General features: G+C 45.1%; 1 protein-coding gene across 3 annotated transcripts in view; it reads left to right on the forward strand.

Moving 5' to 3' along the window:
* The window catches only part of MYO10 (myosin X), a 206,828-nt gene that overhangs the window by 95,051 nt on the left and 86,953 nt on the right, over positions 1 to 24,824 (forward strand). For all 3 annotated transcript variants that reach the window (XM_087867966.1, XM_087867967.1, XM_087867968.1), the window contains 6 exons: positions 8,536 to 8,723; positions 19,376 to 19,510; positions 21,195 to 21,319; positions 21,767 to 21,780; positions 21,900 to 21,984; positions 22,640 to 22,743. In XM_087867966.1, coding sequence (XP_087724092.1) covers positions 8,536 to 8,723; positions 19,376 to 19,510; positions 21,195 to 21,319; positions 21,767 to 21,780; positions 21,900 to 21,984; positions 22,640 to 22,743 — 651 coding nt within the window. The remainder of the gene's footprint in view (positions 1 to 8,535; positions 8,724 to 19,375; positions 19,511 to 21,194; positions 21,320 to 21,766; positions 21,781 to 21,899; positions 21,985 to 22,639; positions 22,744 to 24,824) is intronic.

Genomic DNA, 24,824 nt, shown 5'->3' on the forward strand with positions numbered 1-24,824 from the left:
CTGTTTCAGATTATTCAAGTGGGCAAGGAAATGTATTTTTTGGTGAGTTATGTGGAACTTTTCTGACTCAAAAAATTCGTTTTATGCTTCAAAATAGAACGTCCTTTCTATTTCTGAAAAGCATGCAAATGACCAAGGTCTTTGTTCTGGTGGAATTTGGAATCCAAGGTGAGGAGGCCAGTACCTGGTCCCGCCTCATGTTTGAGAGCTTCACGTGTCCAGGTTCTGAGACTGCGTGGCACTGTCATGGCCGTTTCTGGAGCAGCAGAAATAGCTTTCTGTGGAGAAGTAAATGGTACAACATGTAACAAACGCGTCTCACAACTCTTGGGATTTCTTACCAAGTGATCTTTGCTTCCCTTGTTCTTAATTTACAACAGGTCTCTTCTTTGACCCCCTCCACTTGCCAGTCACCATTTTTACTTATATTACATTTGAACTTGACTAATTCAATGACTCTCTTATCCATGCAGCCTTCGTTTTAGTGATAAAATAACCCGTGCAGAGTGGTTATGTTTTAAGGTAGTGGGGGAAAGACAAGATGTCCTTGACCATAATTATTTTTGCTGATAGACCTCTAGGATTTCACCTAATTTGTCCTCCTTTGAATAAGCTATTAGGAGCGACTGTCGTTGTTGTTCCCATGTGGTTTTACACTTCTGTTTTACGGAGGTTTGAAAGTGCCACTTGGCACGAACATGGGCACGAACGATGAAAACTCAGGAACTGAAGCCCCCGCCCCCAGCTTCTGTAACTCTTATGAGAATAATTCGTCAGGACTCTGGCTGTTCTCTCACCTTTTGGGAGCCGCTCAGACTCTCTTCTCAAATATCCCAGTTGGGTGACCCTGAAGATGGTGGGATTTGATGGAGGGCTCTAAGCAGGAGAGCTGTCATTTTCAGAGGCTCATGTGTCAAGCATGGAACTTGGATTGAACTGCAAGTCTGCGTTGGGAAATTGGAGAGGAAGGGGGCTTTTATGAAAATTTGAGTGAGGCCGAGGTGGGAGATGGAGGGGAAGGACATAGAGTCTAGAGTTCATTGAAAGTGGAATGTACAAGACATGAAACGTTGGCCATTGCTGATGAGCTGGACAGAGTCTGGGAGGATTCCTGTTCCATGCATGGGTGAGCGGTGGAGGGGGCCGCCACAGACCCACAGTGTGGCACACTGGGAACCCAGGTTCCTGTCCTTGATCTCATTCACCGGCTCTGTGACTGTAGGGGCAGCACTTAACCATTCCCTCATCTGTCAGAGGAGGCAGAACACTGGCCTCTGGCCTGCCCACATCTCAAGGTTATGTTGGAGCAATTGAGGGCTGTGAAGACGTGTCTGCATGGGTAGGATTGTCCTCTGTGGGTAGGATTGTCCTCTGTGCCCCACAATTATGAAATGTCAGAGAAAGTTGTTTGGGAAACATGTAGGCTTGTCATTTAAAATCTGGTGACAAGCCTTTTAAGAATTGACTTAGGCCATTAGTGAGAAGGCAAAGTAGTAAAGCTTGTGCATTCAAGTTTTAAGAGCCTAATTAACCTCTGGTACTAAATGGAGGTCTTATATTAGGCAGGCATTTTTTAAAATTAATTAATTTTAAGTCTTTACTTAAATTGTAGTTATAGAGATGCATTTTTAGCTGTAAATGAGACAAGGTTTCCTGTAATCTTAAAAAATAAAAATAGGGGAGCCTGGGTGGCTTAGTTGGTTAAGTGTCTGACTCTTGGTTTTGGCTCAGGTCCTGATCTCAGGATCGTGAGATTGAGCCCAGTGGTGGGATCTGCGCTCGGCGTGGAGTCTGCTTGGAATTCTCTCTCCCTCTGCCCCTCCCACTTGTGCGCTCTCTCGCTCTCTCAAATAAATCTTAAAAAAATAATAGCTTTAAAAAAGTAAAAAATTGGGTTCTCTGTGTATACCAGTCAGACACACATTTTACATGTTCTTTACTCTTTTTCTTTTTTTGGAAGATTTCAGGTTATTGAGTTTGGTTCAAATTAAGTCTGGTTGTTTGCTGTCCCTGTGTGTGGGATTCCATTTGTTGAATTTAGTGTCAGCCACAATCTATGTATTTATTAATATTTGAGCTCCAATGAGATTATTTTGTACCTGAAAATCTAAATGCCTTTTGTCCTCTCCCTTACTAAACGGTCTGTAATTTGTCACTGGAATATTTTTGTTTCTCAATTTGGGTTAAAATTTGAAGGTACATGTCCAAAAATGGAGTTTGATGCTTCTTGTTACTTAACCCTGACTTCTGTGCTTGTTTTCAGATCTTTCCTTGATATTATAAAAAACAGATTAATGTATTCTAGTACCAAAGTTCTCAATATCTTTTTAATTTTTAAAATGTTCAATTGTCACCAAATACACACAAACTTTGTCATTGTAACCACTTTAAAGTGTATAGTTCAATAGTGTTATGTAGTTCACATTGTTGTGAATCTTTTAGAACTCTTAAAACTTTAGAAATCTTAAATCTTAAATCTTTAGAACTGAAACTTCGTGCCCATTAAACAACTCCCCCAGGGCGCCTGGGTGGCTCATTTAGTTGAGTGACACTTGGTTTTGGCTCAGGTCATGATCTCATGGGTCATGGGATCAAGGCCCATGTCAGGCTCTGCGTTCAGCTGGGAGTCTGCTTGAAGAGTCTCTTCTTCTGTCCTTCCCCCCGCACTCATGTGTGCACCCTCTGGTGTGTGTGAGCTCTCTCTCTCTCAAAAAATAAATCTTAAAAAAAAAAAGGAAAAATAACTCCCCCATCCCACTCATGCCAGCCCATGGCAACTGCCATTCCACTTTCTGTTTCTATGAATTTGACTACTCTAGGTACATGACTTCAGTGGAATCATACAGTATTTGTCTTTTGGGACTGGTTTATTTCACTTAGCATAATGTCCTTAAGGTTCATCTATGCTGTGTGTGTGTCAGAATTTCCTTCCTTTTTAAGGCTGAATAATATTCCACTGTATGGGTATACTACATTTAATTACCCATTCTTCCTGTGATGGATACCTGGGTTGCCAACACCTTTTAGCTATTGTGTAATGTTTTTTATACACCCTGGAGAATATAAAGCTTGAAAAACCATTCTTCACTCAGTAGGAACATGGCAAAGAAAATAAAGTGCTTGGATTTACGGAAAACCTTGAACAGATTCAAGACCTGTTGTAAATATGCTGTTTTTGCTTAGAGTATTTAATATGGTCTAAACTGGAGGGATCTTCTTTTTTCTTAGATTATGTATTTTATATGTTGGAAGTCTCTACCACAAAGTGGAAAGGACCCCAACAGGAGTACCTGCATTCTTAGAGTCACGTCGGAATATAACCATATACCACTAAATGCTCCATCTTTTAAAATCGGGTGCAACTATTTTATACTTAAGTGATCTCTCTGCACCTGGCAAGAAGGGTTCTGAACATTGTGGAGACAGAGGAATTCAACTCTTCATCTGGCTTAAAGATATGCAAGTGCTCTTAGAGGGTGAAGAACTGTCACGTCGTTAAGGACAGACACCTGCCATGCTGCTCCTAACTTAACCTTAACGGTGAAAATTTTGAGCAGTTGAAATGCAGGTCATTTTGAATGTGTGTCTTCATTTCACGCATTATGTGGTGTGTGCAATGCAAAGTAAAAAAAAAAAAAATCCTGGCTCGGTATCTTCCTTTGAACTATACAGCAAAGCGCTCTCTTATCTGGAGACTCTTCCAGCACCTTAGGCCATTCCTCCAACACAGCAGTCTCGGAAGGAGAAGGCTTCAGCCTTTTATTTCCAGGAGATTTGGAGCCACCTCCAATGGCGCTGCCTGGGGTGCATGGGAAGGTTGAGAAGCCACAGTCTCGAGGAGCACGTGGGAGCTTAGGATCTGGGTTTGGTGTTAGTGGAGGTGAGAAGACCGTGTCTGCCTCGTTCGGTGTGGGCGTCATTGTTAGAGGCTGAGAGACTGAATAAGACCAAAGATCCTTAAAAGCATAAATGAGGTACACCAACCTGGGTTTGAGAACACAAAGGCATGTGCTGTACGTTTCCAGAAGTTTTCCATCAAAATGGGAAAAATCAGGCTTTCTTGCATAAAGTGGTGAAAGTCTATTTTTAGTAATATTTATACAGACCTTATAATTTCTCGACAACGTATAGTAAGGGACCCCCATGGTCTTCATGGCAGTTAGCTAGATTGAAAGATGAGAAATGGATTTTTAACATCTTGTTGGGGAAGTCAGACATGAAGATCAATATTGTTTTAGGAAAAGCATACAACCACCGGAGCCATAGCGGTCATTTGGCAAGAATAACGTTTTATAACTAAACCAACTTTGGATTTTCGTCTTTCACCTCAAATGATGTGCCTTTGGAGGCTCTTTGTGAAAGTGTTCTGTTTCGCGGTGTTGCGTGGTTCTGTCCTCTTGAAGTCGTCAGGATGGTAACTCAACAATGGAGCGATCTGTAGATGTGTTGGAGTGATTTCCTGAGCCAGAGACTCTGGGGTCTCAGCTCACAGGCCAGCTCCGACTGTGTGGCAGTGATGGGCTCAGTGGGGAGAGGTCTCGTGATGCATTAGTGGGTCCACCAGGCATGACGGCCAGTTCCGCAGTCTGCCTCTGTGCTGAACGTCTGCTGTTCAGAGTGTCTGGCTTCCTTCTCCTCTAGAATCACTGTGGGGTGGGGACTAGGGACGGCATGTGTGTGATGTTGGGAACTGCCATAGCCACCAACCACGTTGTTGTTCTGATACACTCTACAGCTGTTTCATTGGGCAAAGCACAATGGGAATAACTTAAAACCAGGCACAAGACCATCTTGGATGTTCCAGCTTCAACTTTGCTAACAAGCTTTTAACGCCCTTGGATTTCCTACCCCCATATAAAAACCGTGTCCTGCGCACTTCCAGGATGAGTGATCCCTTAAGCCATGCTGTATGACCAGTGGCATTGCCCAACCAGGAGGGGGTAGCATGAGGTTTTGACCAAAATAATCACTTTCCAAGTAAAGCTTTTGTGGAAAGGTTATGATACTCTTTATGAGTAAGTCAATACGTTTTAAAACAAAGGCTCATCTCCCAAATTTTAGAACAACCATACAAACCTGTTATAAGATGTGCAAAATTTTCAAGACATGGGCTGGACATACCATTTTTCAATTTTTTTTGTTTGTTTGTTTTTAAGTAAGTGCCATGCCCAATGTGGGGTTTAAACTCACAGCCCTGAGATAAAGACTTGCATTCTCTATTGACTGAGCCAGCCAGGTGCCCCAGGGCATATCATTTTTTAAAAAGTGTTAATAATGGGTTAATATCCTAATATTAAGGAAAATTAATTCTCAATACCGTGTGGCTCTTACACTTTATTGGTAACTGAGAAAGAGGACCGCAGTGTGCCTACCTAGCTGTTTTAAGAGGGAAGGCATTAAAGTGTCTTGATTTCTGCCAAAGTAGGAAAAAAGTAAGAACATATTTCAACAGAAAAATGAACAGTTTTGATATTTTCAGAATAAAAATAATAATTGGGGCAGCCGGCTAGCTCAGTTGGAAGAGCATGCAATTCTTGATCTCAGGGTCATGAGTTCGAGCCTCACGTGGGGTGTAGAAATTACTTAAAAATAAACAAACTTTAGGGGCGCCTCGGTGGCTCAGTCAGTTAAGTGTCTGCCTTCAGCTAAGATCATGATCCCGAGGTCCTGAGATTGAGCCCCGCATCTGGCTCCCTGCTCCGTGGGGAGTCTGCTTCTCCCTCCGCCCCTACCCCTGCTTGTGCGTGTGTGCTCGCTTGCTCTCTCTAGCTTGCTCTCTCTCAAATAAAGTTTAAAAAAAAAATTAAAAAAAACCCTTAAAAAAAACCATACAGCTACCAAGGGGTAGAAACAGGTCTGACATTTTAGACAAAGTAGTGGACCCAGAGCCTCAAGCACGGCCTGCTTCACCTCTGCAGACAGTTGGCATGACAGACGCACCAGCGCCTGTGGTCAAAGCACTGACGGAGGACGTATGCGTGCTCCAGGGAGTCAGGTGGTTCTCTGTTGCCCTTTAGAAGTAGGACACTTTCCTTCCCCAGAGGGAAAAGCACTTTCCATCTTTCTTTATGGCCAGATCTTTCCCACGGTGCCCTGGCTGGAGAAAAATGGACTTGCTGGAGAGTTGCGGTTTCCAAGGACCTGAACATTTACCCATTAATGAGCTCTATCTTTTCCTTTTTTAAATGGAGATGACCTTATCATAACAGAAAATTAACCACTTTACGCAATTCAGTGTATTTAGTACATTCACAATGTTGTACAGTCCAGACCCCTGTCTGCTTCCAAAGTATTTTCATCACCTCAAATGGAAACCCTATGTCCGCTAAGCAGTCACCCCCCATTCCTGCCTCCTCCCCCCACCCATAGTAACTACTACTAGTCAGTCTGTCTTTATGGATTTATCTTTTCTGGATGCGTGAACATTGGTGTCTGGCTTCCTTACCTTGGTGTAATGTTTTCAGGGTTCATCCCCACAGTAGCACACATCAGTACTTTATTGCTTGGTGGGGCTGAATAATAGTCCATTGTATGGGCACACCACACCTTGTTTACCGGCCCACCGGGTAATTGATGTTGGGGTTGTTTGACCTGCAGGCTAGTGTGAATAATGCTGCTATTATTTGTTGAAGTACTTGCTTTTAATCCTTCTAGTTATATATCTAGGACTGGAATCATTGATCATATGGTAATAACTCTTTTATGTTTTTAACCTTTTGGGTTCAAAATATTTCTAAAATGTATTGTAAGCCTCCTAACGTTTGACGACCCGTTCCATGGAGCCGGTGACACTTTGCTGGGCGTTCCTGGCAGTCACTATGAATATAAGTGCCGCAATGTGGTACAGACGCTCTCGGGATGTCTGGACTCTCTGCCTAGCTTGCTTGCTTCTCCTTTCCCCGGGCTGCGTCGCTGTGCCTTGCCAAGGAATGTAAGAAGAGAGGCCTCTGCAGTTGAGTTGCTCGGGTTCAGATCTCACCTCTACCACTTTGTGCCTACGTGGGTGAATAGGACATCGTCGCTATGCCTGTTTCCTCCTCTGAAAAATCGGGGTAGTAAAATTGAGAAGCTCCTTAGGTTATTGTGAGTGTGAAGGGGTCATGCCCTCTGTGTGGGTCAGCTCAAGAGGTCAGAACAAAATGTCATTGACTGGGTGGCTTAAACAGTGATTTTCTCATAGTTCTGGAGGCGAGAGGTCCAAGGTCAAGGTGTTGGCAGGATTGGCTTCTCCTGAGGGCTCCTTCCTTGCCTTGCAAATGGCCGCCATCTTCCTGTGTCCTCAGACAGTCTTTATCCGTGCACACACCCGTCTGGGGTTTCTTTGAGCGTCCACCTTTCCTCCTAAAAGGACAGCAGTCAGATTGGATTAGGGCCCACCCGAACAGCCTCGTTTTAATGTAATCATCTCCTTAGAGGACTTAGCTCCAAATACCGTCCCATTCCAAGGTATTGGTGGTTAAGGCTTCAACATAGGAATTTTGGAGGGCCGAGTGCAGCCCAGAACTCTCCATGAAGCCCTTGGCACAGGGCATGTGTACCATCGAAGGTGGTGGTGGTTACGGCAGCCTGCCTCCACCCCTCCGCTCTGCCCTTCCGTTGGGTCTGAGCCTGGAAACCTGGTAGCCAAACTGCGTTAGCGTTTCTTGCAGAAGTCCGAGTGAACGGTTTGGTCCATACGGACGAGGCAGCAGGCCTTACAGGTTAATAGCTGTAGCCTCTGCTTTGCTGCTCTGAAGAGTTTGCTGAATTCCTGGCCCGGATTTTGTTCCAGAAGTTTGGTAAGATTGTCAGGCATCTCTGTTCCAGATCACTTAGTATTTTCAAAATGGTCTTGTTTCTGTTTTTTAAAACATAAAATCAACTGTACATGACATAAAATTTACCATTTTCCTGTTTTTAAGTGTACTGTCCAGCGCATTAAAGTGCATTTGCAATCTTGTGTGACTATAACCACGCTCTACCTCTAGAATCTTCTTCCTATCCAAACAAACTCCATACCCATTATACAGTCATTCTCGATCCCTTTCCCCCACCCCCTTGCTTGGTGTCGCTCTAGTTCTTTCTTTAATCCCGCTGTTTCCTGAGAGCCACCTGATGAGGCCGGAGACGGGGAGTTGGACAGTCATTTGTACCTGGGACAGGATGAGGTCACCGGGAATAGGGATTTGGGCCTGGGCTGCTTCCCCATCTTGCTGTGGTTTACCTGTCACTGCGAGTCTCCTCTGAAATGGCTCCATTCGTGTGTACAGAATGGCAAGATTTGGTACCAAAAAGGTGTAGGAACGCTGTATGCAGAGGGGAGCCTTCCTCTTCGTGCACGATGGGGGGATTCTGTCACAGCTTGAGACAGGCGGGGCTGTGGGGGCGTGTGGCAGCCCCTCCCCGGCCAAGAGGGGAGAGCACGGAGCTGTATCCAGCCTCTTCTGTCTCTGCCCCAGCGTAAGTGCAGGCGACCGCCCTCCTCCTACACCCCGCTGCCCGCCAGTGCCATGTGTAACCGGCGTCCTTCTGTGTCCCCGCCCCATGTGCTTGCAGACCTACATTGGCTCCATCATCGCCTCGGTGAACCCCTACAAGACCATCGGCGGCCTGTACGAGCACGCGGCCATGGAGCGCTACAGCAAGTGCCACCTGGGGGAGCTCCCGCCCCACGTCTTCGCCGTGGCCAACGAGTGCTACCGGTGCCTGTGGAAGCGCCACGACAACCAGTGTGTCCTCATCAGGTAACCGGGCAGCCGTGAGGCCGGGAAGGGAGCCGCTCGGGCAGCTGGTGCCGGGAGCCCACCCCGCTGGCGGCTCTGCCTTCCCAGCCAGCCCCCCCCCCCACCCCGGGACGCAAAACCTGCTTAGCAGGTTAAGGAGGGGGCACCTGGGTGGCTCAGGCAGTTAAGCATCTGACTCTTGATTTTGTCTCAGGTCATGATCTCAGGGTTGTGAGATCGAGCCCCGCATCAGGCTCTGTGCTCAGCTTGGAGTCAGCTTGAGATTCTTCCCTCCTCTCTGCTCTTCCCCCAGCTCATGCTCTCTCCCTCTCTCAAAAAAAAAAAAAAAAAAAAAAATTCTTTTATGAACTAATTCAAATTGGTCTCTAGTGCTATCCAATTGGATCTTCTTATTAATTCTTTATACCAGAGTCGTGTTCTAATGATGTTCAAAACACCCGTGGATAGTACCCAGAGCAGATGTGCTGAGCCTCACTTTCCGTGACGTTTCCGTGGAATACCCAGGCACTGCCCTCGTTCCTGCTCCCAGGCCTGCACTCACGGGGCACGGCTGTCACTGAAAGCCTGTAGGCTACCACAACGGCTGGGGGAAAAGATTCTGACTTCTGTTGTAGGTGACTTTCTAGTCCCAACTTGTGGCAAAATAATTACATTATTTCAAGAGAAAAGGACAAGGCATTTTGGATGTAGGTGAGGTGAGAAATAGGACCCTCTCTTCCCCCGCCGGATTTCTGATTCAGTGCAAGTTAAGACAGATGGAGAGCCATATGTTAGCTTTAGACTTCAAGCCAATCGGGCTTGCTAGCGTCGAAGCCCCAGATGAGACTCAAGACCTGATCCGGGTGCAGGCAGGTAAGTGGTGGCCACGATTACTGTGGGAAACCAGTTCCCAGCCGGTGAAGAGTGGGCCAGCCCTTCCCCCAGTTCACCTGTCAGGGAAGCCACCTCAGCTCCTGTGGGGAAGACGGGGGCGTGTATAGGGACGGGCAGGTAGGCCCAGAAGTCCCTCACTGAAACCCAGGGGAAGGGAAGCAGCCCCCCAGCTGAGGACATTTGGGAGAGGGACGGTCCCACGTGGCACCTGTTCGAAGATGAGTAGGCGCTAATGGTTTCTGAGGGGTTGCTGTGTTTTGGACGCTGTGCCAGGAACTTCTCAGGCGTCAGCTCGTTCAGGCATCAACCTTCCAACAGCTCTTTGGTGTATGTGGCCGCTTGATGGTATCCGTAGGCGCCACACACAGAAAACTGCTTTAGGGGTTATGATCTTCTGGCGGATGGGTGTTGCCCTTTACGCCAGTGCATGGGTCCTTGCTTTTACAACAAATCAGAATTATAGGACTAGGATAGCAGAACTTTGCCTTTCTCATTCTCCCTCTCTCTGCAAGCATCTGAGCAGATAGACCCTTTTTTCCTAATCACTTTTATGGTGCTGACATCCTGGGCTGTGGAAATAACTTGGAGAGAAGGGCTCTCCGTTTATTTAGTTAACTAAATGAGTCAGGATGACTTGCAGTTCACCAAAATGAAGCTATTTAACGTATTTAAAAGTGGAGGGGGCAGCTTTGAAGGGTCCCATTTCCAGTAAAGAAACTTGCCTTATGTCTGGAAGCGCTCTTTGTAGGGAACTTCACCAAAGCTCAGACCTTAGAATAGAAGGTCCCTATTTCCTCATACAGAATATGATTTAATAAGATCAACAGAAAGAAAGAAAATGTAATCTATTTTAAGGAGATCAAATTGTATTCCACACGTAGGTGCCTAAATATTTGCCATTGATGATTGCTTGTGTTTCTTACTTACAGTCGATGGGAAAAAGGAGAGGATGACGAATCCATCACTTGCTAGACAGGGTAGCTTAGGAAGAGAGAGGAAAATCAGATGAGGTCATTGTGCCTATGTGTGTGTGTATGTGTAATAAAACGGAAAGGGGTTGGCATTTTCATGCCAAAGACTGCAGTATTTAAAAATAAGGTGGGAGGTGGAGGGGGAGTGGATCCCAAACAGAAAGCTCCCATTGTGAGACGCCCATGTGAACAGAGTAACTGTATTTATCTAAATTAACTCAGGAAACGGAGTCTCTAAGAACAGTGTTCTCATTAAAATGTGTCTTGTTTAATAGATCTCTCTGGCAGTTTTTTTTTTTTTTTTTTTTTTTTTTTTTAGTGGGAGCTGGGGCTGTGGGAATTTAGAGAAGGGTGAGTCTAAAAATAAACCTTGTAGGTTACCCTAGCCCTATGTAGATTTCCTCGGGCATGATCTGCCCCCTGGTGGATACAATGGGTTTTACTACTTTGAAAACATTTTCTCATGCAAATACCTTTAAAAACAGAAAATAGACCTGTTTGGAATTAGAGAGGACTTCAGCGACTAGTCCCCCCCCCCCCACCCTTCACGAGCATAGGTCACTTGGCCACTGTCCCCAGCTACTTGGTGGTAATGCCAAGTCTCTAGGCTTCTAGTCCGAGCCTCCCGTGTTGGTCTCACTTTCAAGGTTGTCAGCTCTCCCAAGCTCTCATTTTACCTTTTGGTGCACATTTAAGCAAACGCTTCTGCTATTATAGTTTTTAAAACATGTTTAAGACTTGAATTTTTTTCATCTAACTGGCAAGATCAGCATTTGATCTTGGTTGATCTGCTCCATTTTACTTTGACTTGGGCTTCTTACATTTATTGAGCTTGGGGGGATTTAGTTTATTACCGTCTGTCGGTATATATGACCTTTTAAGAGCTACGGTGTAGGTAAGGCCCGTGGCTAATTCACTATGAAACTCATTGCCCAGGACAGTGTCTGGGAGAGGGCCAGCGTTCAACAGCTGTCAGCCCAAGCATAGATATACAGAGCAAATGTGGATCTGGGACCTTTGCTTTGCATGTTTTGGTTTTCCAAAACAGGATTGATTATCCACCGCATGGATAATTAGGCGTTCAGTCTTCTATTTCTAGGAATATATTTATAGATAATCGAATTGGAACAGTGAACAAAACTTGCGTCCTGGGTTAGAAAGGCACCAATCTGAATAGGACTTGAACCAGGCCTCTTGCTCACATAATATGCCGGGTTACTGGGCTAGATTTTAGCAATTAAAAAAATAATAATAATAAAATCCAATCACTGCCTTTAAGAACTTCTCTGATGGGAAGAAAATGATATAACTAACTAATTTCGGTAAAACCTGCCAAATGCTATAGCAGAAGTATGTCCATGGTTGCTCAGAGACCGAGGTCGTGGATCCTCAGGAAGGAATTCAGACGATGCTTCATAGAGGAAGTGACGTGTGATTATGAGTCAAAGAATGTGTAGGAATATGGCAGGCAGAAAGGGGAGGAAGGGCACAGAAGCATTTGCCAAAACACAGATATTTGGAAAAACGAGGGTCATTAGGAGATGGAAGGTAGTCCCCCTCCCCTCCATGGTCCATGGTGCGCCATTGCTCTGGGTCTCTTCCTGGTTCTCTGGGCGCATCTCACTCATCCTGCGCCTGCTCATCTTCCACCCAACCTTCCCTCTCAGGTCTGCAGAACTCCCTGTCTTAGATGCCCCCCACCCCCTTCCCCAAACCCCACCTGGCTGGTTTCTCCTCCAAGTTCCAGACATGTGTCCAAGTGCCCATGAGCTACCATCACAGAGATGTCTCATGCATCTCAAGAATGGCATGTGCTAGAGTCGTCCTAAGTTTCTCCCAGAAGTGTATTCCTCCTCTCATGTTCTCATTCCCAGCAAGTGGACTCTCCATCCTCCCAGCTCTCAAGCCTGAGATCAAGAAGTCCTTCTTGGAACTGGAAGTCCTTCTCCTCTGTATGCTGCCCCCCCGGTCCCCATGAAGGTAGAGGTCCACACAGGAAAGTGTACCAACGTTATGTAGACAGCTCAACGGGTTTTCACAGACGTGCACACCTGTGTTGTGGCGCTCAGATCAACCCACTAGCAAACTCCCTGGGCTTGCAGGAGGCATTCGCTTCACCTCCCTGTCACTTACCACCCTCCTGGCCAGGGTCAGGGCCTTCTCTCTCTTTCTCTCACTCTCTCTTTCTCTCTCCCTCTCCCTCTCTCTCTCCCGCCTTTTCCGGGGCCTCTCAGTTCATGTCACTGCTGCCCACCCCTGCCCCCCGTCACTACCCCTCTACCCTCCCCTCTGTCTCCCCGCCTCCTGTCTGGCCTCCTTCCATGCATTCACTCCATTCCATACTCCACACAGAGTGATTCTTTAAAACCTTGAATCTGATCACGGCTCTCTGCTGCGTAAAAACGGCCTCATGACTTTGGTTCTGCCTGTGAACACGTGTCAAAACTTTTAACATGTCCTACGAGGCCCCCTATCAGTGCTTTGGGTTCTTTTTCTCTTTTTCATTTTCATCGTTTTGCTTGTTTTGTTTTGTTCTGTTCTAGCAGTATAAGCTCATTGGAGTTCATCGAGATGAACATGTGTTCCCTGCAGGCCGTGTTTGTGTTTGCAGTCATGTTGGCGCCAAGGGTTAGGACTCTAATTGCCACGGGCTAATGAGAAAAATGTAGGACTGGATACGTGAGTGACGTATGCTGTAAGCGAAGGTAAAAGAACATCGTAATTGCCGTGCGAGTTCTGTTTTACAGCGGCGAGAAAGGAATGAGGTGGATAAATGAGTCACCACCCTGCCCGTGGCGGGACGGCCGCTCCCGGCCGCACACAAGGACTGGGCCCCTCCCAGCGCAAAGAGCTCTTTAGTTGCAGCAAAGTGACATTAGCCAGTGGGTTAAAATTAGCCCCGTTAATTTGGATCTGGGAGGTGTTATGTTTTCTTCTTAAATTTGGCTTTATAGTTCTGTGATGAGGATTCGCAAGGACGTACGGACGTAGTTCTAGAGATAGCGCTCTCCAGTGTGTGAGCTCTGTCGTATTCTCCATGTTACCAAGCACGTAACGCAGCTCTGACACAGTCTACCCGGAGATGACGTCAGATCCCACAGGTGAAGGGCTCCGTCCTACAAGACTGCCCCGTCCACGTCCCCCCCAACTTCAGATGCCAACCACAAGTCCAAGTTGTCACCTGTGCTTCTGATGGATGAGCCGTAGATTGGAGGTTCCAACCGACACCTCCCCACACACACACACACTTTGATGAATTTGCTAGAGCTGCTCACAGAACTCAGGAAACCAGTTTACTTACTAGATTACTGGTTTATTATAGAAGGGTATAACTCAGGAAGAGCTGGAGACATATAGGGCAAGGTATGGGGAAGGGCCCGCAGCTTCCCTCCATGTGTTCACCAGCCTGGAAGCTTCCTGAACAACACCTTCCACCCCGTCCTCTTGGGTTTCTATGTGGGTTTCATTACATAGGCATGATTGATTAAATCATTGACTCCAGCCTCTCTCCCCTCCCCAAAGGTCAGTGTGGGGGGAAGGAATCAAAAGTCCCAACCTTCGAATTATGTGATTAGTTCCCCTGGCAAGCAGCCCCCCATAGGGTCCTTCCAAAAGTCACCTCATTAGCCTAACAAATGATGTCTTTAGGAAATAATGATGGTGTTAGGAGCTCTGTGTCAGAAAGGAAGATGAAGACCCAATATATATTTCTTATTACAAATAATATCACACACCTATAACATGTATATTACATGTTACATCTATCGTTATGATGATGGGTAACTTGGAAATGTCAGGGGGTGTGGTTCATGATCTTCCTCGCCACCCCACTCCCCTACTTAAAAGAACTAGTTCCGGGGCACCTGGGTGGTTCAGTCAGTTAAGCCACCAACTCTTGATTTCATCTCAGTCATGATCTCAGGGTTGTGAGATCGAGCCCTGCGTCAAGCTCTGAGCTCAGCTCGGAGTCAGCCCTGTTCCTCTCCCTCTGCCCCTCCCACTCGTGCACGTGCTCTTTCTCTCAAGTGAATAATAAATCTTATAAATAAATAAAAGAACCAGTCCCATACCTGACTAGAGAACAGTGGCCTCTCAGTGGGATCCCAGCATCGTCCCTTCATTTCCCTGGACTTCAGCCATGCAAGCCGCTTTTCCTTCCTCCAAGGCACGGAGCGGTGTCGTCCGGCTGTCTCCCTGCTGTCGCCCTCCTCTCCCTTCAGTTTTCACCCGGTTACCTCCTGGGCATGTTTTCACACTTTGGTCTAAATGTCAGCCCCTTCCATCCCCTCCCCAAGAAAAGGTCTTTACTGAACCTTTACCCTCCATCTAAATCATAAGTTCTCTAATCCCTCTGGATACCTGTGACTTTGAGATCCTTGGGCTTCTAGATCATAGACAGACTGTCTGTGCCATTTTACACATCAGTGCTTTTCCAGCCCTTAGTGCGGCCTGACGCGTAGTAGGCTCAAAATTGTCTAAGGAGGGAAGGAGCATCTGCAGACATGCTCTTTCTCCATTGCTTCAAAGATTACATTGGTTTGATCTTCATTAAATGGTTTTCATGGGGAACATTAAAGTTGCAGGCAGGGGTGGGAGGGGGAGGGGAAGAGGAGGGTTACATAAAAGTATAAGGCCTGCAGAGAGTCCTGTTACCTTGACATCTGGCATATTTCTGGGTTTTAACAATGTGTGAGTTATTTAATCATCTTTATTCTTTGCCTTGTTCACGTGACACTTCCACGGCCCCATAGTATAATAGTCACCACTTCTCACCTCCTGGAGCAGTCCTACCTGCATCGTGTGGAAACTGCTTTCAAGAGTAGTGGTTCCCAACCTGGCTTCATAGTAGAATCCTCTGGATTCAATTCTACCCCTACAGGTTCAGATTAGAGTTACATTAGGTGATTCCACTGTGCGGCCAAGTTTGAGAACTGCTGCAGAGCACTGTTCAAATCTGCATTTTATTTTTGTTGCAAGTTTTAATTCTGTATCAAAAAAGATGTATTTAGAGACTATGCTTGGGGCGCCTGGGTGGCTCAGTCAGTTAAGCATCTGCCTCCTCCTGTCATGATCCTGGGATCCTGGCATGGGCCCCACATTGGGCACCCTGCTCAGTGGGAAGCCTGCTTCTCCCGCTGCCCCCTGCTTGTGCGCCCTCTCTCTTTCTCCCTCTCCCTATCTCTCTCTCTCAAATAAAATCTTTTAAGAAATGTAATCAACAATGAGGATGGGAACCAACTAAATAGCCAAAAATAATATAGTGAAATCTCAATTTAAGTTGATCATGGATTCGAGCTTGGTACCACCTTTGTTGATTTAAAAATCAAAGATAAACTATAACAACATGTCACAAGTAACCCATAATCTCACAGTAAACAGCAAACTAATCCTGTTTTCGAGTTCTAGAAATTTTTAAAAATAAGAATTAAATAGGGGCGCCTGGGTGGCTCAGTCAGTTAAGCATCTGACTCAGGTCAGGTCATGATCTCAGAGTCCTGGGATCAAGCCCCATGTGGGGCTCCCTGCTCAGTGGAGAGTCTGCCTCTCCCTCCCTCTCTGCCGCTCCCCCTGCTCGTGTGCATGGGAGCACTCTCTCCTCTCTCTCTCTCTGTTAAATAAATAAACAAAATCTTAAAACAAAAAGATGCTTGAAGACGGTATGATACAGTGAGGAAAAAACGTGGCAGCAGATTGCTGTAGATTGAGATCCTAGGCTGGTTAATGGCAATGAGGTCCCAGATTTTCTCCTTCTTGACCAGGTCTTGCTGGTATGGAGTCTAAGCGGTATACGCTCTGTGATTATGTCTTCGCCATGTTCCATTCATGAAGGTAGGCTAATTGCTGTAACAAACAGCCCCCCCGAATCTCAGGGGCACAACACAGGAATGCTTCTTGCTGGTGTTACAGCCCCACAGGGGAAGGCGAGAGACTTGACTCTAATCCACGTGTTTTGTTTAGTGCGGGGCCGGCCCAGAGGGCGCCCAGATGGCAGGCTTGGAAGATAGACCCAGCGAACCATGAGGAAGGGGATTTTTGCCCACCAGACGTGGAAGTGGCCTGTATCTATCCCTCTCGCTCCATTGTTCAACTTCCCTTCTGTTCAGTTGGCCACGTTCAGTCCCTGGTATCCGCTGATTGCTGTCCTTACTGAAAGAGAGGTTCACAGGTTTTCCACTTCCTTGCCCTGGAGGATAAAGAAGTGGGTTTGGGGAACATGTAACCTTATCTCTGCTTCACATGTTTTAACTAGAGAATTTAGCCCTTTAGTACTGTTTGTTTTAACATAATTGAATCAACATCAGCTAGAGAGATGTGTAAATTTTTTTAAATACAGAGAATTACTTAAATCCTTCTTGCAGTTTTTTCTGAGTTTATGTTACGCACTTAATGCATCCTTGCTGAATGACCTCTGTGCCCCAGACACTGGGCTAGGGAGGCGCTGGTGATGTGAAGATGCGTGCTAAGCCCTGTACTGGAAAGATTCTGGTTGCTGATAACAGAAAACCCAACCAAAGTTGTCCTAGCTCAGATAACACGGGACAGGGCAGTTTTAGGCCTGTGGACTCACCCATTCCTGCTAGACCTTCTCTGATTTTCTTGGCTTTTGCTTTATTATCTCAAGATCTGTGTGGTTGTCTGCAACAAGGAGGACGTTTCTGCCTGCTTGTGTGTCCGCAAAGCTCCCCAGGACCCCTTAGTTTGCTTGATGTGAAGTCTCTTGGGTTGCAGTCCTCACACCTGCCCATGGCCAACCTGTCACTTGCAGAGGGAATGGAATGACTGAGATTGGCCTAGCCCAGGGCAGATTCCCCATGGGCCTGTGGCACCCAGCTGGACATGGCTGGTGTCATCTCTTGGTCCTTTCCTGCCTTTGTTACATGTGGTGTATCATTTACCATGTTTTCAGCAAATTCCTCTTTCATAACTTCCCAGATGGTGACTTTCAACAAGGGCAGCCGTTTTAGGGCTAAGTGGAGCCCATCTGTGTATCTTGCCCATTGAGCAATTATTAAGGTGCTACCTTGATCTATCATTGGCATTGCTGTTCTGTTACTTACACCTTTTTTTTTAAAAGACTTATTTAGAGAGAGAGTGCACGCTTGAGCAGGGGGAGGGGCGGAGGGAGAGGGACAGAGAGAATCTCTGGCAGACTCTGCACTGAGCGTGGAGCCTGATCTGAGGCTCACTCTCATGACCTTGATATCATGACCTGAGCCGAAATCAAGAGTCGGGCTCTTCACTGACTGAGCCACTCAGGTGCCCCTGTTATTTACACCTTTAGTTTTCTTTTAAGTTCCCTGTCTTTTACTACTTCCGTTCTCCCCACGGTACCAAGCATGGTATCTGACACAAAATTGAGTTTCTCTTTCCAACTCTGTGATCTCCGTGCCTTCTTGCCCATGTCCAGTGTGGCTGTGCTCGTCCAGCACCAGACAACACTTGCTCTCCTGGGGGCCCCCATGCTCTTTCCAGAACGTGACCTCCAGAGCCGTGTGCTTCACAGGCCACCCGAGAAGCTCAGGCTTTGCCTTCCATCTCCTGCGGCTGCCTCTGAGCCATCAAACCCCATCCTCTCAGGGGTCCTCCACCCCCTCCGATCTCAGCACGGAGGGCCTACCTGGAATCCTGCCCCCTAGTGGTCTTCCCAAGCTCATGGGGCTCTCGTGCCCCAGTCCTTCCCTTTCCCTTTGTCGGGGCTCACGTTGGCCGGGCTGTTCAGGTGCAACTTGAACCTGGTGTACTTCTCTCGCTGGCCTCCCCTCCCCCTGCATGGCTTTGTTCACTTTCCCTCGGTTCTCAGTGAAGCGTGATCTCTGCAGGATGTCAGCCTCAGACCTGGTGTTACATTCCGGACGTGGACGCTTGGCCACTGCCTACCTCTGAGGATTAGTACGGAATGAAATGACTCTGTGTGGGTCGAGTACCTGTGGGGTCATTTCCTTGTCCCCTCAATCATATTTACGCATAAATGCATTTTCAAGCCCATTTGCCTGCTTTCAGTCTCCCAGGACGGTGCTGTTAATGTGCTCGTTCATTTACCAAGTGTTTACCAAGTGCGTCTGAACAGCGGGGCCCCGTGGCGAGGTCTGGGTACTCCAGCGAGCAGGACAAAAATCCCTGCTCTCGTGGGGCTTGCCCTCGCATGGAAGGCACGCCCGTCCCATCCTCTCACCTTAACTTAGCGGAGGTGGTCCTGTTGACCTCTGACCTCAGAGAGGCTTTCATAAGACCAGAGAGGGTGTAGCCAGAAGGAGAACGTGCTTTAACTTGACTCGAGGGACAGGCATTTCAACCTGTTCTCCCACCTTTTAACAGTTCTGTGGATGAATTGGAGTGATGTTGGTCAAACTGGGTTTTGTTTCTTTTCTTTCCTTTTTCTTCCTTTTAATTTTTTTTCCCAAGATTTTTTAGGGGCGCCTGAGTGGCTCAGTCATTAAGCATCTGCCTTCGGCTCAGGACATGATCCCAGGGTTCTGGGATCAAGACCCGAGTCAGGTTCCCTGCTCAACGGGGAGCCTGCTTCTCCCTCTCCAGCTCCCCCCTGCTTGTGTTCCCTCTCTCACTGTCTCTCTCTGTCAAATAAATAAATAAGATTTCATTTATTTATTTGACAGAGAGAGCACAAGCAAGGGGAATGGCAGAGGCAGAGGGAGAAGCAGGCTCCCCGCTGAGCAGGGAGCCCGATTCAGGACTCGATCCCGGGACACCGAGACCATGACCCCAGCCAAAGGCAGATGCTTAACCGACTGAGCCACCCAGGTGACCCTCTTTTTTTTTTTGAACAAGCTTGTGCATTTTGTTTTTCAGCGGTGAAAGTGGGGCAGGTAAAACCGAAAGCACCAAATTGATCCTCAAGTTTTTATCAGTCATCAGTCAACAGTCCTTGGAATTGTCCTTGAAGGAGAAGACATCCTGTGTTGAACAAGCTATTCTGGAAAGCAGGTATTTCTTTATCATGCTCCTTATTTCCGACGAATGGGATCTACTGTCCTCCCTGCGCAGCTCATTAAGGACGAGTTATAATTAGTTGGTCTATTTTCTCTTTTACAATTCCTCAAGGAAAAGTCCCGACATGGACATAGCAATTTCTAACAACCTGAGTGACCATTCCTGATCCCCCTGAATCCCCACCCCCCAACCCCCAACCCCATTCTCCTACTGGGCCAAGTTTGAGTTGGCGAGTGAGTGATTCTGAGGAATATTCTGCAGCCACCTCTTACCAGCAAGCCCTTGACTCACTTTTTGGAGGCCTCGTTATGAGCAGAAATTTCAGCCTCTGGCCACTGTGTAACAGAGGACTTAGCACAGAGATGAGGGAGCCTGTCCTGGGCTTCCAGCCCTTTGGAAGCACCATGTGGGCAAGATGGCGTTTTTATAGCCTCTCACGTGGCGGAAGATCAGTGATACTTCTGATGGCAGTGAGCCTGTGAACTTTGAGAGAGGGCTGTGTGGGGAGGTATCATCTGAATTTTGATTTTGAGTGTGTATTTGCCCGATGTCTGATTTGTGCCTTGTAACATTTTAGAGCCAATAAGGACTTTATAGATCTTGTTATTTCAAATTTAGTCCAGAAGTCCGCAAACTACAGCCAGATGCCCGTAACCTGTAGCATTCATACACTTTTTTCAATGGTCATGAAATATATATAACATAAAATTTATAATTTTAAACACTTTTTCAGTGTATGGCTTCGTGGCATTAAGTACATTCACACTGCTGTGCAACCATTAAAAACCATTCATCTGCAGAACTTTGTCATCTTCCTGCAGGCTGTTTTTGTTAATAAAGTTTTATCGGAACACAGAGACACTCATTTGTTTATATATTGTTTACAGCTTGCTTTTAAGCTACAGTGGCAGAGCTGAGTGTTTGTAACCGAGAACACATGGCCCACCAAGCCTAAAATATCTATTATCTGGGTCTTTACAGAAAAGTTTGCCGTGCCTTGATCTAGTCTGACCCCATTTTACAGTTGGGGTAAATAAATGAGTTGCCCCAGGACAGACCACAAACAGGTGAAATGCCCAGGACTGGGACTTTTTCGGTTGCTGAAATTTAAGTGGGGTCTTTTTCTGTGCCATCCCTGGCCTGTGTGTATAAACCCAGGTTGGTTTGCACAAGGACAAGCCATTGTGGTCGCATGAACTTTGTAGCATCCCGTGGCTGCACACTGAGCTCTAAGAGCTCTCATTCAAAATAGATACGCGTTATTAACCCATTTCAGCAAGTGCTTGGAAGATCTGGCTCTTCTGTAAGTAAATGTAGTCACCATAGGTCCTTTTGATTTCAGATTTTTCTTGCAATTGTATATTTTGACATTTGTGAGGAACGCTCTTGCTGTTTTTAGATCTCCCCTAATTAACACTCACTGCTGTCCTCACTTTTTTTTTAATAAAAATTTTTTTTTATTGTTGTATAATGACATACAATGTCCTGTCAGTTTCAGGTGTATGTCATAGGGATGAGCTATTTCTGCACATTGTGAAATGATCCCCACGAGAAGTCTGGTGACCATCTGTCACCGTACATAGTGATTTCAATGTTATTGATACAGCTCCTCTGCTGAAATTGACATCTCATGACTGATGTATTTTATAACCGGAGGTTGTCCTCACGTCTTTCACAGCCCCATCATGGAAGCTTTCGGCAATGCCAAGACCGTGTACAACAACAACTCCAGTCGCTTTGGGAAGTTCGTTCAGCTGAACATCTGCCAGAAGGGAAATATTCAGGGCGGGAGAATTGTAGATTGTATCCTGTTTCATTTCAGTCTTGTCTTTAGTATTTGACTCTATAAGTACAAACTGCTCTTGGTAATCGTAAGGACAGATAATGTGAAACATTTCAGTGTTTGCTTAAAATTACTATGTTTGACCTATTAACTATTCTAGGAGATAACTGTTTTTCTTTTGGAAAATTCTGTTATGTTAGTAATCTGGAAAATTGGATTCGTCATCAAGCATCAAGTGTTTGTTGTTTGAGATCAGTTCTGTCAAATAGTTTGGCACCTCCTAGGACACCATGTGTCCTGTTTGAAGTCTATGCTTTGCTGGCTCATCTCTTGGCACTAGAAGTCTCAGTGTCAAAGGAATAGGAATTTGCAATTATTCGGATGACAAAGAGTAGAAAATTAAAGCCTAATTGAGCATGTCATATCCTGGTTTTGCTCCTTGACTGGCCATTGCTTTTCACATGAAGATTTATTAGAAAAAGTAAGTAAACATGATTTACTTCACATTTCCTTCTATAATAATAATTTTTGGCAATTATTGATTTGTGTTCATTAAATGGAGGAAACATCTCTGAGATGAAATCTGATTTATCCCCACAGAACCGAGTAGTAAGGCAAAACCCTGGGGAGAGGAATTATCACATATTCTATGCACTGCTGGCAGGGCTAGAACATGAACAGAGAGGTAAGTGAATGGGAGACCAGCAGAGAAATATGGGTTAGCAACTTGTTTCCCTAGAAAAGCCGTCAGTAAGACCTCTGTTTGGGTTTTGTTGGTATTCCATCAATTGAAACGAAATGTATGAGAATAATGAAAGACGCTGAGTCCATTTTAGAGCCAAATAATGTAGAGAGAAAATCATCAGTAGAGAAATGTGACATTTTTTGTTTTTGGGATCTGGGTACTTTTCTAATTTAATGGGATAGTTATAAGAAAAAATGTATGATGCATATTGTAACTGGTTTATAAAGCTAATTTCTAAACATTTGATTTTTAAGGGAAAATAAAACAGGATCCTTATCAGTTCGTTTTTTAAGAACATTTTCTGTCATGCCATCTAGTTTCATTAAATCCTTTATTTTTATTTTTACTTATTGATTTTTTTTTTAAGAGAGCATAGTCAAGACTTGGACGCTTAACTGGCTGAGCCACCCAGGCACCCCTAATTAAATCCTTTTTATTTTCTCTAAATGACGATTAAGAGAGAACTTTTTTTTATATTAATAGGGGACTGTGATTTATATACTTTATTATTTTTTTAAAAGTACAAACTCTTTTGGATTCTATCTTATCCTTGCCTGTCCAATACTGATTTTAATGTTTTTCTTTATTTTTATAGAAGAATTTTATTTATCTGTGCCAGAAAACTACCACTACTTGAGTCAATCTGGATGTGTAGAAGACAAGACAATCAGTGACCAGGAATCCTTCAGGGAAGTGATTGTAAGTTACTTTCTTATTTTCCCTTTATTAAGAGTGATAACCCCCCTAAAAAATTTAAAAAAAAAAAGTGACATTTCAGTTCCTGTTTCAAAAAGATGTTTTTAATGAAAATAGAAGTAATTACATTTGCATCGCTGTAGGAGACTAGGTACTTTCTTCTTGTTCCAAGTCATGATAAAGAATGTTCCAGACTGGAAGAGAATCCTCTTTCTTTAGAAGGTAGATAAATATTTGTGGCATTCAGGATGGGGGGGGGGTTGACTTGGGACAGTGTATGTATTAAAAAAATATATATCACAGGCTTGGCACTGGAACATGCCAGTCTTTCTTTTTTGAGCTCATTATTTATTTTTATTTTTTTATAACAGTTTCTACAGCTAAATATCTGTCAACCTTTAGGCCAGGTGACTGTTAGGATCTTGTCTTGTCTAGTTCTCCTTGCCTGATTCTGAGAACCGATTCTGACCACAAGAACGGTAGTCACCTTACAACTCTGAGGTGTGGATACATGTGTCACTTATGGTTTTCTGATATCACATGGACTTTGTTATAAGGTGACAACATTTAGGAAGCCTGGTCATCGAGCTTTATTAATAGCCCCACCCAATTGCAAATGGCCCGTAGATTTCTGCCAGTGCGGTCTCCGTTCCTTCGCCGGAGTCATTACTACGACAGTTGGATAAGTGGACCTAGGGTTCATTCATCGTAAACGCAGCTCACATTGAGCTCTTGTTACATGGACTCAAATGGGCCATCTCTCTCATTGCTCTTAACAACCCTGTGAGGGTAGGAACCCAGGCTGTCTACACTCTACGACTCAGAGAGGTTGGTGTCCAGCCTAACCACACACAGTACCAGATAGAGCCAGTGTGGAGAGTCTAACTCCAAATCCCAGACTAATCCACAAGTCAGGTGGGTGGTCCCTGCTTCTAGCACACCCCAGGTTGGTTGGTCAGGTTCTTGTCTTTATAGTTGTCAACAGTTCTCTATTCAGTAGCCCCATTTATTCTTCTAGATTGTTCATAAAAATGCCTTGTGGAATGAAATCAGGTTTTTTTTTTAAGTGGATATATATTATACATCATTTTTCCACATTTTAAATTGAAATTAAGAACAGGATTGGCTATAATATGATCCTCTTCCCCTCTGTGTCCCTTTTATTCTGTCATTTATAATGCAGAGGGGTTTCTCTTGCCAAATGCCTTCCTTGAAACTGTTAACAAGAAAGCCCGCTGTGACAACACCTTTTGCTGTGTGCCCTGGACAGCATGACTGAGAGTTGGATTTTATGAAATGTTTAAATATTTTAAATTTTCTTTCCCAATCTTATTTTGCTCCTGTAGTTCTATCACTACTCAGACTTTCTCTCAATTTGTTTAGTATTGTCTTTACTGTGTATTAGAATAAATATGAAAACTCATCTTTGATGAAAAGGGCAAAGAAGGACAGGATTTTTTTTTCCCTTTTTTTTTTTCTTTTTCTTTCTTGAAGCTGGTGATCAGTGCTTTGTGACAGAAGCACGTTGTTTGTGGCAGGAGACAGACTCCTAATTGTCCAAGAAGCAGCAGGTCTCCTACTGATTAGCTCGCTGGCCACTAGGGTGCACTGGGCATCGGGTCCTCCCCTTGTCCTGAGAGCCCCGGAGAAGTTACTGTGCTGCGTTTCCTCTGCTCTCCTCTTGGACCTTCTTTTTCTGATTCAGAATTGTTTGTGCCTTTTGCTAGCCTACAGGTAGACCTTTGGGGCTCGCCCTGCTTTTCATTGATTGCTAGCTTTCATTATTGAATTGAAAGAGTAGGTTTTGGCATTTAAAATCTAATCTTATGTTGAAAAGGTATCATCGAGAAAGGAAGAAAATTTGTACATGACATTGATATAGATGTAGACAAGGTTACAAGTATTCCATCTGTATATTCTTAAATATTTACTTTGGGATTACTTTTTAGTGTCGGCCTATTAGGAATGGCATTGAAAACCTAGCTGCTATGTATTAAAATCAGGAACATGTAGTTTTTATTATTATTTAACCTTCTGAAAGTTCTAAGCAATACGGTCAGAAAAGAAAACAAAAGTGCACCTTT

The sequence above is a fragment of the Ursus americanus genome, chromosome 15, assembly GCF_024610735.1.
Source record: "Ursus americanus isolate L20-20 chromosome 15, mUrsAme1.1.p, whole genome shotgun sequence".
Lineage (NCBI taxonomy): Eukaryota > Metazoa > Chordata > Mammalia > Carnivora > Ursidae > Ursus > Ursus americanus.